Source organism: Salvia splendens, chromosome 7 (assembly GCF_004379255.2).
Source record: "Salvia splendens isolate huo1 chromosome 7, SspV2, whole genome shotgun sequence".
NCBI classification, from domain to species: domain Eukaryota; kingdom Viridiplantae; phylum Streptophyta; class Magnoliopsida; order Lamiales; family Lamiaceae; genus Salvia; species Salvia splendens.
This window is the reverse complement of record NC_056038.1, coordinates 9,740,746-9,756,288: the sequence shown is the minus strand read 5'-3', so window position 1 is coordinate 9,756,288 and position 15,543 is coordinate 9,740,746. Positions and strand designations below refer to the sequence as shown.

Below are 15,543 nucleotides of genomic sequence, written 5' to 3'. Positions count from 1 at the left end.
TGCAACTGATCAAATGAATTTTAAGAAATACAAATATTCATATGTGGTCGGTATAGTGAAATGACACGGAAATGAAATCATCTTTATGCCTATTTCAATTTTTATGGAGTACTGTAATTAATAGTGAAGTATATGTCTTCATTGATAAATCTTTGCACATTTTAGGAGGGAAATGACAGTCATGGAAATATAGACCGAACCAAGAATAAAAAATGCAAGTATTTCAATCTATTCGTTCAAATAAATACAGAGCGACACTGTGCTCTGTACGCTACAATTTATGCACAAAGTAAAATATTTACAACATTGGTAAATTTAATTATCTCGTGGTCGAAATATTAGTGAAAGACTTTGATAATAGACTTGTTTATTGCTAATATTAATTTGATTTGCTTGATTTACTTTTAATTAATTTGGTATATATTGTTTTATCTTTAAACACTCTTGATTAATGTGTATGAGTTTGTTTTTATGTGATGTATGTGATATGTTTAGTAAGTCCATCTAGCCTTATTTGAGATAATTCAATTTGGGTCAACTTATTGCACTATATTTGAGATATGTTTAGTAACTCCATTTAGCGTGAAAAATAAGTGTATTTTTGTCGAATTAATTATGCCAAAATAAAAGGTAGTATATAAATGGTGATATTTGTTCGTGACTATGTCAAAAAGATTAAGATGGTTTTAGAAGCCAAAATATTTGGTATAAATAAAAAATGGCCCATGCAGGTTTCGAACCTGCGACCTTCGCGTTATTAGCACGACGCTCTAACCAACTGAGCTAATAGGCCAATTATGTACTATTTATTTAATATATTTAACTATATTAAGAATTTAATTCGGCTGATGGTTAAATGAAGATGGTAATCAATATTTTTTGCAAAACTTATAACTCAAGCGTGAAATTTCCAATAGTTATACATGGATGACAAATCAAATGATATATTTTAACAATCTTACACGCTAGTCATGACTCATGTTCTTAGGTTTAGCTTTATGATGATTTTATTGACAATTTCAGCTTTAAATTTAAATACTTGGTGAGAAATGCTCAATCTTATTATTAAAATACATTCCGACAACTAAACATATTTAGACGCAATATTTTGTTCACTACTTAATAAATTTAACTACCATGTCCACGTGGTCGAAATATTAGTGAAATCTCGTGTCTTTAAAGAGTATCAAGTTAGTAGTTTGAGGTGGACTTCATCTCGATAATGGTCATAATTATGCTCAATTTAATTAGTAAACTTTTATACTCTTGGGTGCCGTTCGGTTAACCGAACTAATGCAAGGATTGCATAGAATCTGCCGTTCGGTTGCTCAATATCCATCAAACATCGGCCAGCAACTCAGAGTCACGGCCCGACAAAGCCCATATCAAGAGTGAAAATTATGGCTTTAATCCCGTACTATCCATCTCACCCTTCACCCTCCGTCTAATTTTGTCTCTACCATCCCTTTCTCTCTCTTCTATCACTGGCGGTGACGGGATCGGAGTTGATGCTGCTGCTGCGGCGGAATTGCCAGAACGATTTCGCGATCGGCTTCCCCTCTTCCTCGTCGATGGTGGCGGAGAGGAACTCGATCAGCCGCTTCTTCTTCGTGAAAATTATGGCTTCAACCAATTTGTCTCTACAGTAATACACCCCCTTTCTCTCTCTTCTGGCGGTTGCTTTTTTGGCAATTTTTTTTGTTAAATGATTTTTTTTATTTTAACAATTGTTTTTTTGGTCAATGAGGTTATAATGATTAATTTAATGGATATTATCACTTCTTCATGAATGAGATTTACTGGGTTGTATTGTCGACTATTTATGTAGTACCCTGTACCCCTACTTCATAATAATTAAATAAGTTTTTTTATTAATATTTTGTTGGATTATATATTTAATTAATATTTATTTACTGTATCAGATAATGAATAGATTTAAACTGTGTTGTAAATTTTATAATAAATAAGCTTAATTAATGATAATTTTTATATTAGTTTGATTAATATAATTTTTAATTAATATTGTGTCTTGGACATAGTCTCTTCAACCAAACATTAATATAAAATTTAGTAATACTAATTTAGTCCAAGATAAAGTTCATCTTATCTTATCCTATATTGAATCTCATTATAATTTTATCTTTCCAACCGAACGCCACCTTGATATACAGCTCAGTTCAACCGATGATTATCCCTTTTGTTCTCCACGTAAATCATCTATCTTATGTTCAGTCTAAATATGCAAATCCAGAGATAACTTAGAAGTCTGCATCATTTAAATGGACGTGGTACTTAAAAATGCCTTAGCCAAAAGATGATCTCCATTCCAATTTGATATCTTCTCAGATTCCATTAATCCATTTCATATCTAAGATACATTTCATATGAATATGATTATACTCTATTTTTTTATTGTTAAATCAACAAATATTTAAAGACCGCGCCACGATGATCTTGAATCCAAGACCGACCATTGATCTCGAGCATTAACCACTCGACTGCTAGGCCAAAACACTCATACAATCATACACCTTTTTTTAATACTACTATACCAGTTAAATGTAGTTTCAATTAAACAAAATTAAACTTTAAATACAAATCATTTTAATAGTGAAATAAAGTATAAGAGCATCCGCAGCGGTGCTCTTCTGCAAGGACGGCGTCCGTGCCGCTGGCACGGCACACCCATGTCCGCCGCTGTGCTTTTGCCAACAGCACGGCTCTGCTCGATACATCGAGCACGTTCGTGCCGCTGAGCAGGGCGACGTGGCGCGTTTCTATTGACTGTTGGCATTTTCATTTTTTTTAAATAGAAAATAATACCAAAAAAAAATCAGATTCCAAAAAATATAGCCGTTTCATTACCGTTTTTTTGAAATTTTAAACAAAAATTTTAATCTCAAAATCATCTATAAATACACATTCATCATCTATTTGAGCGAAATTCGGCCACGAGTAGTGAATTTTTTTAATTTTATGAATTTAATTATGTAATTTTAATTATATAATTTTTAATTTTTTTGTAAGTTGTAATAGTATTACGGGTATTTTTAATGTATTTTAATATTGTGAAAATGTTTTTATTAATTGAAGTATTTAAATTAAATAATGGAATGGTGAGACTCTTGAGCATATCCTTGAGGAAGAGCATGTATGTGGGTGTTGTGCTCTTGAGGAAAAGCAGAGAGTAAAAAAGTAATAAAAGTGAGTCCAGACCCACATGCGTGCTCTTTGACAAGAACACGGATGGGATGCTCATAGCCCAATGAAAAGCAGCCCCAAAAATCTAAAGCCCAACTCCAAAAACCCCACCCATTTTGAGCTGAGCTCTCTCTCTCATTGAGCAGCCCCAAAAATCTAAAGCCCAACTCCAAAAACCCCACCCATTTTGAGCTGAGCTCTCTCTCTCATTGCTCTCAGTGCACGTACTCATCCATCCTATCCTGCAGCGATGTCGTATGTTCCTCCTCACCTGAGAAACTCTTCCGCCAACCCCGTCTCAGCCGCCAAAACCCTAGTAAACGGCAACTCCGATCATTTTCACTCCAAGCAGCTCAACGGCTCTTACTCTCAATTTGCTTCCGCTAAAAGCAACAATAACAATGGCAACTCAATTAATTTGTGGAATGCCGGTTCTCGGAGCTCCGGAAATTACGCCTCATCGGTTCCAGAGCCGGTCGCTCCGCATTGGCAGCCGTCCGACCGTGTTATGCAGCTGAATGCGGAACAGGTTTGATAACCGACTCTACTTTTCTGTTTGTTAATTTTATAAAATCATTTTGTCTTATTGTTGTACTACGTTAATTTGAGCTAAGAAGTTTGACTGGTTTATGTATGAATCACACTCGATGTTTCCCCCTTTTTCAATCTTATTATGTTTTGATCATTTGATGACTCATACTGGTAAACTAGGACTCACAGCGAATGCTTCATAAGTATTGTTGACATTATATGCACATACACCTTAAATCATCTGATTAGTCGACAATACAGCTCATAAGTATGAAAATTGATACTCTCAAAGTACTTAACCAGGTGCCTGTAAAAAATGTAGGATCTTAATTGAAAATAAAACGTACATGATGGTGGCAGCTTTGCTCCAAAAATATATTTCCTGCATGCCTTACATCAAATCAGAAAACAAAATTATCAATCACGAGTTTGCTTCTGCTCACTCAGTATTCAAGGAAGTGCTGTCACACTTGATGTTCATTGTGAGCTCTGTCATTGCATTCATCGATTTAGCATTTTTATTCTTATATAGAGTTCTCTTGCTTCCAACTTATTTATTTTATTTTTAAATTGGAAAAAGGTAAATTATATTGCATGGAAGGGGAGGACAGTATTGCTTAGGCTCAGTGGCTTTGGATTTCCTTGTTGCTTTCATATGCTAAACCTTGGTCCAAATGGAACAATATGGAGCTCATTAAACAATGGTTTTTCTCTTTTGTAAGCAATAGTGTCACATGAGGGTTAGCTAATTATTCTGTGAGATTTATGTCAAGGATCTTTTAGTTGGTGCCATGTATTTGTATGTTCAGGTCGAGGAGGTTTGCATGAGGCTTAACGTTGATGCTACAGTTCCACCAGATTCACAACCTGCACCAGCTCCTATTGAGTCCTTTACTGACATGGTAATGATTTGTGGGTTTAGTGAATGATTTACTTTGCTGTCCCACACTTCCACATTTGTACAAATTGCGGAAGGTACTCACTTCCACTCTCTGCAGAATTTGCATGCTAGCACCATGAAAGACATAGCATTTCATGGATATACCACCCCAACTTCAATTCAAGCTCAGGCTATGCCAGTTGCTCTAAGTGGAAGGGATCTTTTGGGTTGTGCAGAAACTGGTAGTGGTAAAACAGCTGCATTCACCATACCTATGATACAGGTTTAAATATTTCACAATGTTCATCTCTTAATTAAATTCTGTTTGCAGCTTATAATTTTTTTCTTGCAATACCATGTCCTAATCTAGATTAATTACTATTCTTTCAGCATTGCCTGGCCCAGCCTCCTATTCGGCGTGGAGATGGACCTTTGGCATTAGTATTAGCCCCAACCAGAGAGCTGGCTCAACAAATAGAGAAAGAAGTGAGGATTAATATTTTGTTTTTAAGTAGTAGTATAAGATATATGCATTAAATTTTTCTGGTTTCTTACAAGATCTGTCATCTGTAAAGTAATCTTGTATTTGTAATGCTATTTATGATTTATTTTGCTTGAAATTTCCTCTTTGTCACGGTTCATGATATTATCCTTATTGCAGATTATGGGAGATGACTAAAATGTGAAAAGTAAGGCTTATTTTATTAAATTGATGTACAATGACACTGGAATTTACTTACGAATTTTGGTTTCCCCTTTGTTCTCGAAGTTAGGTGGATTGAAAAATAAAGTTGTTAAAAATGAAGCAAAATCCTTTGCCTTTAATGTGATGCGTGTCAAATGTTTTTTTCCTGTTTCTCCTTGCAATTTGTTTCTTATCTATTTTTCAATATTAACCGTATTTATTTTTGCGTAGATCTAGATGGGAACTTTTCTTGCTCTAGCACAGAGCTGATCTTAAGTTTTGTGAAGTTGGACATCATTTATGAATTGTTCAGTGCAAGTTTTATGTCGCTTTGCACTAGATACTATGTTGATCACTGCATATTGTCTTACAAGGTGAAAGCCTTCAGCCGATCTTTGGACTCATTCAAAACTGCAATTGTTGTGGGTGGAACAAACATTTCTGAGCAGGTATTTAATTTTGAAATGTGTTAGTTATGTTGGATAACTTATTCTTTGTTTTGTTATTGACGAATCTAATCTGGTTTGTTGGTAATTTTGATTTCCTTCTGCTAATGAATGCAACCACAGAGGTCTGAGCTGCGGGCTGGGGTTAGTATAGTAGTTGCTACTCCTGGAAGATTTATTGACCATCTTCAACAGGGAAATACTTCTTTATTGAGGATATCATTTGTCATTCTGGACGAAGCTGATAGGATGCTTGACATGGGATTTGAGCCTCAGATAAGAGAGGTATGATGTCTAAATATAATTACTAGCGCCCTCACACCTCCCCGTGTTTCTTGAGTTTTTTAGTTTGCTTGGCTCTTTCATAGTCCATGTTATTATGTTCATAGCTAATAGCTCTTACAATTTCAAATTGATATTAAATGATTGTTTTGGACTTCCATATTTTGGTATTGTAAATGTAAATTTGTAATGTCATCATCAGTTGTTATTACTGGATTTTAACTGATGTATAATTGGTTTCATGGTGTATATTGAAGCTTCAATAAAGCCTGTAATCAGTATCAAACATCTTTAAAGCTGGCAGCTGAAACATAGTTTTTTGCTCATACTCTTGCACATAATCATCATGATTCATGAGCTCTACCAATTACCAGGAGCAGTTGGAAAAAAGAAAAGACTTGATCATTTAGTTTCCAAAAGCTTGGATCAAACATTTTGCTCCAATTTTCTTTTGCTGGACCCTCACCTAATAAAGGCACTATAATTTTGGTGTCCACTGTGTCAACCAGTAGCATTATCTCTCTCTCTCTCTATGTGGAAGCTATAATTGGGTTTATCAAATACTCCATTAGCAGTTTATTACAAGATTTAGAAAGTGAAGAAGAGGATATTAATTGAAAATATTTCCATTGGTTTTTAGTTATTTGAATTTATCACCTTGTACATAGGTTTCGTTGAACTGAACCATGTTGTTCAATCTGTTGATAGTTGTTAATTTCCCTCTGCTCCCTTTGGTACTTTTTACTCTGGCTACCACACTTTTTTTTAATCATGCAATAGAAACATGTTTATTCTTTGTTGCAATTCTATAGTCCTGTAAAAAAGTGCATATTGTGTTCTAAACTTAAACATTTCCTGCTTTTTGATTATGTTGTTTAAGGTGATGCAAAATATTCCCAAGAAGCATCAAACTTTGCTCTTCAGTGCTACAATGCCAGTTGAGATTGAAGAGTTAGCACAGGTTAGATTTCACTTGGACGATGATAAGTATAATATTTGAGACTTTGCTTGTGTATATTCTCTAACTTCATAAATCCTGCAGCACTGAATCAGGGGGAAAAAATAAATTTAAGAAAAATGTTGTAAAGTTTTGGTCAAAACATGTAAACTCACGGCCTTTTTCTTGTGTGCAAATTTTAGGAATACTTCACAGATCCAGTACGGATAAAAGTTGGAAAAGTCAGCAGCCCAACAGCAAATGTATCCCAAGTTTTGGAGAAGGTACCAGAAAATGAGAAGGTATATCTCTGTTTGCACTCAATTGATGAACTTATTATGCTGCTAAGCAGAATTTTACGTTTTTAGTGTTGTACGCAGTCAAATATCTTAGCAGAACCTTCTATCCTTACTTTCTAAATGATATCTTATTATTTGCTTCAGCCTAGTTTTTATGAATTTGTTCATTTGGTGAGCAATCAGTGGAGTGAAAATGTGAAAATCAAGCACAAATATGTCTAAACCGGTGGAACAACATTTACTTATCCAAATCAAAATAACAATAAAAGTCAACTGCATAAACCGTTAAATCTTGACAGAAAACTACCATTGATCACCTTAAGAATGGCCATATATTGGACATGGATAGGTTCCCTCAAATTAATTTTTTTCAATATATTGTTCCAGTGATGATTCACTGGTAATGTTGTTCCCATGTAAGATATACGAGCACCTGCACCCACTGCTCTTTTAGGTCTCCAAATAAAAACATGACCTACCTTATGCTCTGAAATGTGCTCTCTTGATAAGATATAGAACCTTAAGCATTTTGTTTTGGCAGGGAGAGGTATCCACAAAAGTCTGGGTCGGGCTCATGTTTTTTATGATGATAAAATATACTCCCCCTGTCCCATAAAAACATGCCTAGTATCCTTTTTCACCCGTTCCATAAAAACATGCCTTTTTCTCTACTTCCCTTTTTTGCACATTAACCCACCACAAATTGTTTCAATATTACCCTTACTATCACAATTTATATACAATCACTTTGTATAACAATACCCTTAAAGTGAGATTCTTTCCCCATTCACAATACAAACAGCACTAAAGTAGGACCCTTTCTCTTTTAACAAAACAAACAACACTAAATTTCTTTGGGCACGTTATTTATGGGACCGGGGGAGTACTATATATATGTATCATACTTACAATGAAATCAAGTATTTTAATAAGTATGGCATATGGCTGGACTTCTGTGTTAGTTCCTTTTTTTTGTAGATGTGAAATATCAGGTTTAATAGTGGGTAAATGAAACTTTGTATTTATTGGCAAATATTTGTGTGATTCAACTCATTAATATCTGTTTATGGTATGAAGATTGACAGGCTGCTAGATATGCTTGTTGAGGCAGCTGCCCAATCTCAAAAGTGTAGCCACTCATTCCCCTTGACCATCGTTTTTGTGGAACGGAAGGTACGACAATCAATGCCCGCATGCAATTGACATTACTCTTCCTGACCCACCATTCCTTGTGCGGTGACTTTTATAATCTCATAATCTCCATTTAGAGTTATTGTAACTCTAGTTTAAATTCTGATGTGATCCCAAGTCACATCTATGCTCATTGCTATATTACTTACATTTCCTTTGAAGTGCGGCCACCGGCCATTGGTTATATTAATGATCTATTCATCCTTTTATGCTTCTAATATTTGGTACTTCTGGACTTCTATGCTGACAACTTAGACATTGATGGATTGAAGAACTTAACCAAAACTTCATTTCCAAAGATATTAATTCTCTACTTGCAAATGATTAACATATATTGGGACCATGACTATGAATTTGCTTCTAGTTGTATATGAAAAAGAGAAATGCTATAAATTGTGCATTTATCTTTTTTTCAGCTTGTAACAGAGGAATTCGCATCAATTTTTTGTCTGGTCTGTGTGTACATCTGAACGTTTAGTTACAAAAAACACATTTTAAAACAAATTTCATATGGGCAATAAGAAAGTTTTTAGTAAGTCATCTTGACCTTAACTAGCCACTAGTTCTACTTGTTAATCAGCGTGATTAACTATTACGTGATTACATCTGAAAGCATTGAACAACATCACGGCTTGTCACACAGATATCTTGGCAAACTCCCTTTTTACATTCAAAATTGAACTCTGGCGCATGCTCTTCTAGAAGTTGACATTGAAGTTAAAAATATCTGACTGAGCAACTGCTGCACTTCTTCAATTTCTGCAAAAGGTCAACCTGTTAGAATGCCATGATCCTTTTTTTGTGATGGCTCTGATGCTTGTTAAACTAAACTAGAGAATATTATTATTTAGTGGTATCCTCTCTGTAACTGTCACAAAATACTGTAATTAGTAAGCATTGAGTCTCATACAACTGTGAGGTTAGATTGTCCCCAAACATTTTAATGACTTATAATGATTTAAAATTTCAGTTCTTGCTGGCTAGTTGTCTGAACAGTGCAATAATTGGATATTTCTCCTTACTGCTATTCATTTGTATAATGCAGTCATCTTAGCATAGCATTGTAGATAAACTTTCATTTCAATTAACTCCTGCCCCCCTCCTGATTTTTTCTCTCCGCTGTATGCTCAAAATGTTGCATATGGATATGTTCTTTCAGAGCAGATGTGATGAAGTCGCTGACGCATTGATTCAACAAGGTCTGCAAGCAGCTTCTCTTCATGGTGGTCGTAGTCAAAGTGAGAGGGAGGCTGCTCTCCATGATTTTAGACATGGTCCTACTAGGATTCTGGTAATTTGTAGGAACTGCCCTCTATTTGTTGACTATTTTAATTAATTTGGTCTTGTCTTGGTTAGTTTTGCATCTTGTTATGTTCCCTGAATTGCTTCACAAACCTTTGGTTGGTTACATGGAAACAACTTGATCAAAACCATTGTCTCTGTTGTAATTTTTTTTCACTTATTAATCTTAACTTGTTTAAAAAGGTGAACTGGATCATCTCAATGAAGTATTGTCATATATTATGAAATATAGATGCAGCTTTCACCCATCAAAGAATTAGCATATTTTGCATCTAGCAGTGTCTGAGGCTTGATCCTAATTGGTATATAGATCAAATGTTCTGGAGCAATAGTTGTTTCTTTACTTCAGATGTGATAATCAATGTTGTCAAATAGCGGATATGGCGGCACCATGGCGCTATGCATGGCGTTCGGTGGTGGAAACACCATAACATTACTTTGATTTGGCATCATCTTTCCATTGTCTTGGACTTTTGAAAACCTTCGGTTACCTTTTTGTTATCATTTGCAGGTTGCTACAGATGTTGCATCGCGGGGATTGGACGTTACTGGGGTTGCTCATGTCATCAATTTGAATCTTCCAAAGGTAAATCTAGATGCTGCATGGAAGTCTCTTTCTCATCTCCTGCCAATTTATATGGGGATTGCTATCATAAGCATTATATGTTGATTACCAGTTTAGCAGTATATTAACATTATAGAGTAATTCATACTCATTATAGTATACATAGCTTGTCAAATGACATCTAAGTGTCTAACTACAATTGTCTACGTTGAAATTTGGACCTATAAACCAGCTTGTTTCTGTCTAGGTTGATTGATCAAACTTAAAAATCTGGGATCCAAATTTTGACTAATTTATTTTTGGGGATATGAAACTTAGACCATGGAAGATTATGTACACCGGATTGGAAGAACTGGTCGTGCAGGATCAACGGGCCAAGCTACATCGTTTTATACTGATCGTGACATGGTAAGGCGATTGTCTTCTGTCTTTTGCATCTCAATTGCTGAATTATAATTATTTCTTTTTAGTGTTTCTTACGTGAGCATTGGTTACAGTTTCTTGTAGCTCAAATAAAGAAAGCAATCCAAGATGTCGAGTCTGGTAATTCCTTAACTTTCGCCACTGGAAAGGTAAGTACTTCCATTTTACTTGTAAAATCTCCTTTAAAGAGGCAGCTCCCAAAATAATTAGAATGAGAATGAAAACCTTATAATAGTATGTATATGAATTTATCAGACTGCAAGAAGAAAGGAGAGAGAAGCTATAGCTGCTTCAAAAGATTCAAAGCTTACACTATCAAAACTGTCAATGGTGGGTTCAACGGCAATAAATGTGGAGGACAAATACAGGCATATGATGGTCCCTGCAGTAGGCAGGAAAGAGGGCTCTGCGGACGACGCCTGGGATGACTGAGAAGATGACCGGTCCTAAAGGTCACTAGAGCTTTAGGTCAAATTTTAATGCTTTCCTCGTCCTTGTTTCTGTTTTCTAGTCATAATCTTGTTTCATCGATTGACAGAAAGGAAAACTTCTCTTTGCTTCAAGACATCTTCGTGCTGTGATGTGGAACGTTGCTTACAAAAATGTGCTGAAATGAAGATAGTCTCGTACACTGAGGTGTACCTCACCAGTGTTTATGTAACTCGCCTGTTTTGGATTGACTAACCTGCCACCATCTTCGATTTTGTAAATAAAGCCAGGAATTTTCTCGTTTTTTCTTCTAGAACTGCATATCAATAAATGGGCATCCAGTTTTAAGTGAGGAAGATGATAAAACCAGGCTTATGTATATACCATATGCCAATCAATCACACACTGATATCTGTGTTGATTTCCTACACTACAGGCATGGCAGGTATGCCATTTCTTACATAGGCTACACAATCTGAAAACTACACAGTTGGGTTTTATTTTTTCCAATAGTCTGGAATTGCAAAAACACACCATGAAAAAGAGGACGATACACGAATTTCGACACAAACTACGCCAAAAAGACTCACCTAGACCAGAGACCTACTTATGAACAAGAGGACGACTGCAACAGACCAGAGAAAAAATCACACAAGTAAGCTTAAGATGTAGTCGCGTTCTGCCCCATGACGACGTCACGGAGGCGATGGTAGCCGTTGCGATAATGCTCAAGAGAGAAGCAGAGCTGCCTTATGGCTTCGCGCTTCTCCTCTGCACCCGCCGCTATGATCTGCTGCTTCTTCTCCACCTCTCTCTCCAGCTCCTTAATCTTCAACCGGAGCTCCTCCGCCACCTTACGCGCACCTTCAGCTCCGACCATCAGATCGACTTGCTCCACCTGCATCTGGTGCAGATGGCTGCTCATCTGGTCGATCCAATCATCTTTCTCGTTCATCTCCGTCTCCTCCTTCTCCTGCAGCTCCTCTATCTCCGCCTTCAACCGCTCGATTTCCAAACCATACTTTTCCTCCATCTCCGCCTTCCCGGCCTCAAGCTCTGCAACGTCGGCCTTGTACTTCGCGATGGTCTCATGCAGCTTCGCAGTCTCATCCTTCTCTTCGTCGAGCTTCTCTCTCAGGTCGGAAAGCTCCTTCTGCATGACTTTAAGATGATGCTGCAAATTCTGCGCCGGAAATCCCTTGCTCGTGATCTCCTGCCGCAGCCGCGCCACCTCCTGCTCCGACTCCAGCAGCTTCTCGCGCGTGAGGCGATGCTCCTCCCAAAGCGTCAGAATCTTGCACTCCGACTCCAAAACTTCGCCATTGCCGCCGGCGCTCCTCTCTTTCGCCACCTCGTCATCGTTGCTATGCATGCTCGAGTAGTAATTCACAGGGGAATCGTCAGATTCCGATCCAAACTCCAAAATGGAGGACTGATCATCCCCTTCCTTTCCGTGATGGCCTAAAAAGAAGTCGAATCCAGGGGCGCGGCTCGCCCCAGGAGAAGGCATGGTGGAGGGCGGGTCGGATCCGAGATCCGAGATCCCAGAGCACTGAGACTGGAGATCGGAAGGCATGGTCTTCCTGAGGTCGCCGGTGACATGGTCGTAGCGCTCGGCAAGGGAGCGGTACATCCGGTAGAGATCCTCGAGGAGGGCGATGAGCTCGGGGCGTCTCTGGTAGTAGAGTTCGACCTTTTTGGTGAAGGTGTCGGCGTCCTCATCGATGAGCTTGAGCATGCGCTTGACGTGGTGATCCATGTCCGGGACCAGCGATCTGCACGGCGTTCTCGACGACATTATGATTATTTCATCACCAGGTTGTGTAGATCGAGATTAGTGTTATGGAAATCAAATATTTTTTGCAATGGAGCTCCTTTCACATAACACTTTCCGGAGAATATGTCAGATTCATATTAGTGTTATTACCAAACTCTGTTTTCCTTTTTAAGAAGAGAGGCTCAACTTGATTTATGCTATTTAAGAAGCCACTATTTTAGGGGTCCCACTCCCACGTTTCTATTTTCGTAATTAACATAATTATAAGCCAACTTTGAATAATAATGAATTAATAATCTAGTTTAAGCTATTACTATGAATTATGATTAACATGCCCAATCGTTTGATGCATGGCGTTACTACAAAGTTGACAGAAATGCCTATATAATTAGGCTTTCGTCAAAGCAAACGAAGTTTCACCCAAATGATGGTCACTAGGACTACTAGTATTAACACCCGTGCTATGCACCGGACATAAATGTTTCAAATTATAAATACAAAATAAATGAATATATAAAACCATAAACCATGTATGGCTATATCTTTAACCCAACTATTACATTAGTACGCACAAAAACAAAATGCATATACAAAATGCACAAATACACACAAAGTGACAAATGACAAAAAACACTACACAAACATCTAAATTTAATAGACGTTTGTTTTATGAGAGATATATAACAAAGACACATTCAATAAAAACACGTATAAGATGGGGAGAATCCTCTGTTGTGTTATACTATAACGTAGCGGGGGTTGCTATGGTTAAACGTAACCACTATCATATGAAAAGCAGTATGCTGGTAGAATTTTAAACACGTAGTACTCTAATTCTATTTCTCTCATTGTTTTTCCCTATTTCTTTCCTTAATTAAATATCCGGTGGGTCAATGCAACTTTTTTACATGGAATAGCCTTACTACCAATAAACTTGTAGAGCTTAATAGAAATAAAAAAAAATGAAAACAAATTAGAGAAGGTATTGCTTCTTACTGAATGGTTGTAGAGTTTGATCTACATAGTAATTATTTATAATAGATAAAATAAAATCAACTCAATTAGAATTATGTATACTAAATTTAACTGTAGATATATATCCATAAATATTAAAAATAAATAATAAATTTTACTATTTTATATTGCATAGGATAGTTTTAATATACTAAAGGGTTATAAAAAATATGTAATAAATTAATGTTAAATTTATTTATTTCATTACAAAGAATTTAATTTTTAAAATACATACTCCGTAGTAAACATAATCCAAAAATCAAAAGTCAAAATAAGAACCTACTAATTTACGACATAATCAAGCAAAACACCCAAATTGAAACTTTTAAATATTAAATATATATTTAAATCTCAATATAATACCCAAGTAGTACATTAATACCCAAAATAAAGCCCAAAAATTATGGAATACATAAATTAATAAACCCGCATCCTAAAAGTGGCATCCCTAAAAGCCTACTAAATTGATTACATAGTTTTATAAGAAGTACTAAAAGCCTACTAAATATTAAACAAAAATTTCAAACAATATACAATAAATTAATAATATTCTAAAACCCTAATGCAACATGCGACACCTCCATCTCTCTCAATTTTCTCTCTCCCTCCCTCCTTCTTCCTCCTCCTTAACCGGCGGCGAAAATCATCTCCCCGGCCAGAGCACCGCTCCTTCTTCCTCGCCGGCTCTCCTTCCACACAGCCTCGCCGCTCGTCCCGCCTGTCGCGCCACCTTACCCGCCGGTCCGTCGCTCATTCCTCCCTCACAGCGCTGCTGCCTTACTTGCCATGGTCACCGCCTTTCTCTCCTTCTCGCGGTTCCACCTCTTGGCCACCGGCTTGTGGACTCCTCCACGCCACCCAACCGCCGTCGCCAGTCACCAACCCATCTCTCTCGTAACTCTCAGGTATCGGGCTTGCCGGCGTGCGAGTCCAGCCGCTACCGCCGTCGGCTCTCCTTCTCTTTATTCCGTTTCCGCCGCCGCCGTAACCCATCCAGCACAGCAACAGCGTCGCCGCTTGCCTTCATCTCCGGCATCTCTCTCGTCGCCTCACCCGCCGGCTGTCGCCGGATTCCAAGCAGAACCAAACCTGCTATACCGCAATCACAAAATTAGTCCACAAAATGCAGATTCTAGTCCATCTATTTAAAAGTGTTTCAAAGAGCACCGCTCCTTCTTCCTCGCCGGCTCTCCTTCCACACAGCCTCACCGCTCGTCCCGCCTGTCGCGCCACCTTACCCGCCGGTCCGTCGCGCATTCCTCCCCCGCGGCGCTGCTGCCTTACTTGCCATGGTCGCCGCCTTTCTCTCCTTCTCGCGGTTCCACCTCTTGGCCACCGGCTTGTGGACTCCTCCACGCCACCCAACCGCCGTCGCCGGTCACCAACCCCTCTATCTCGTAACTCTCAGGTATCGGGCTTGCCGGCGTGCGAGTCTAGCCGCCACCGCCGTCGGCTCTCCTTCTCATTATTCCGCTTCCACCGCCGTCGACCCTCCTGCACCATCGCCGCCGCAGTAACCCATCCAGCACAGCAGCAGCGTCGCCGCTTCCCTTCATCTCCGGCATCTTCTCGTCGCCTCAC

General features: G+C 37.9%; 2 protein-coding genes and 1 non-coding gene across 5 annotated transcripts; 1 reads left to right on the top strand and 2 right to left on the bottom strand.

Annotated features, from left to right (window-relative positions):
• Positions 1-719: 719 nt before the first annotated feature.
• TRNAI-AAU lies at positions 720-793 on the bottom strand. The gene has a single exon. It is a non-coding gene; the product is annotated as a tRNA-Ile (tRNA).
• A 2,566-nt stretch (positions 794-3,359) lies between these two features.
• On the top strand, positions 3,360-11,552 carry LOC121811395 (ATP-dependent RNA helicase DBP2-like). 3 transcript variants are annotated; one of them, XM_042212247.1, is made up of 16 exons: positions 3,597-3,730; positions 4,313-4,449; positions 4,542-4,634; positions 4,731-4,895; positions 5,003-5,098; positions 5,672-5,746; positions 5,867-6,028; positions 6,906-6,986; positions 7,166-7,264; positions 8,339-8,434; positions 9,612-9,743; positions 10,266-10,340; positions 10,638-10,727; positions 10,817-10,891; positions 10,998-11,194; positions 11,281-11,552. In XM_042212247.1, the coding sequence occupies exons 2-15, from the start codon at positions 4,417-4,419 to the stop codon at positions 11,172-11,174; spliced, it is 1,449 nt and encodes a 482-aa protein (XP_042068181.1). In that variant the 5' UTR covers positions 3,597-3,730; positions 4,313-4,416; the 3' UTR covers positions 11,175-11,194; positions 11,281-11,552. The 3 variants fall into 3 exon arrangements, with proteins under 3 accessions (XP_042068179.1, XP_042068180.1, XP_042068181.1); XM_042212245.1 differs by lacking the exon at positions 4,313-4,449 and having other exon boundaries at positions 3,360-3,730; XM_042212246.1 differs by lacking the exon at positions 4,313-4,449 and having other exon boundaries at positions 3,360-3,730; positions 10,998-11,210.
• On the bottom strand, positions 11,530-13,047 carry LOC121811396 (protein NETWORKED 4A-like). Its single transcript, XM_042212248.1, has one exon. The coding sequence runs from the start codon at positions 12,967-12,969 to the stop codon at positions 11,833-11,835; it is 1,137 nt and encodes a 378-aa protein (XP_042068182.1). The 5' UTR covers positions 12,970-13,047; the 3' UTR covers positions 11,530-11,832.
• Positions 13,048-15,543: the final 2,496 nt, after the last annotated feature.

Excerpts from the sequence above, each read along its gene's own strand:
- LOC121811395 (XM_042212245.1), top strand. The coding sequence starts at position 3,452 with ATGTCGTATGTTCCTCCTCACCTGAGAAACTCTTCCGCCAACCCCGTC. Across the intron at positions 6,987-7,165 it reads AGATTGAAGAGTTAGCACAG|GAATACTTCACAGATCCAGT; the intron begins GTTAGATTTCAC and ends TGCAAATTTTAG. Across the intron at positions 10,341-10,637 it reads TCAATTTGAATCTTCCAAAG|ACCATGGAAGATTATGTACA; the intron begins GTAAATCTAGAT and ends TATGAAACTTAG.
- LOC121811396 (XM_042212248.1), bottom strand. The coding sequence starts at position 12,969 with ATGTCGTCGAGAACGCCGTGCAGATCGCTGGTCCCGGACATGGATCAC.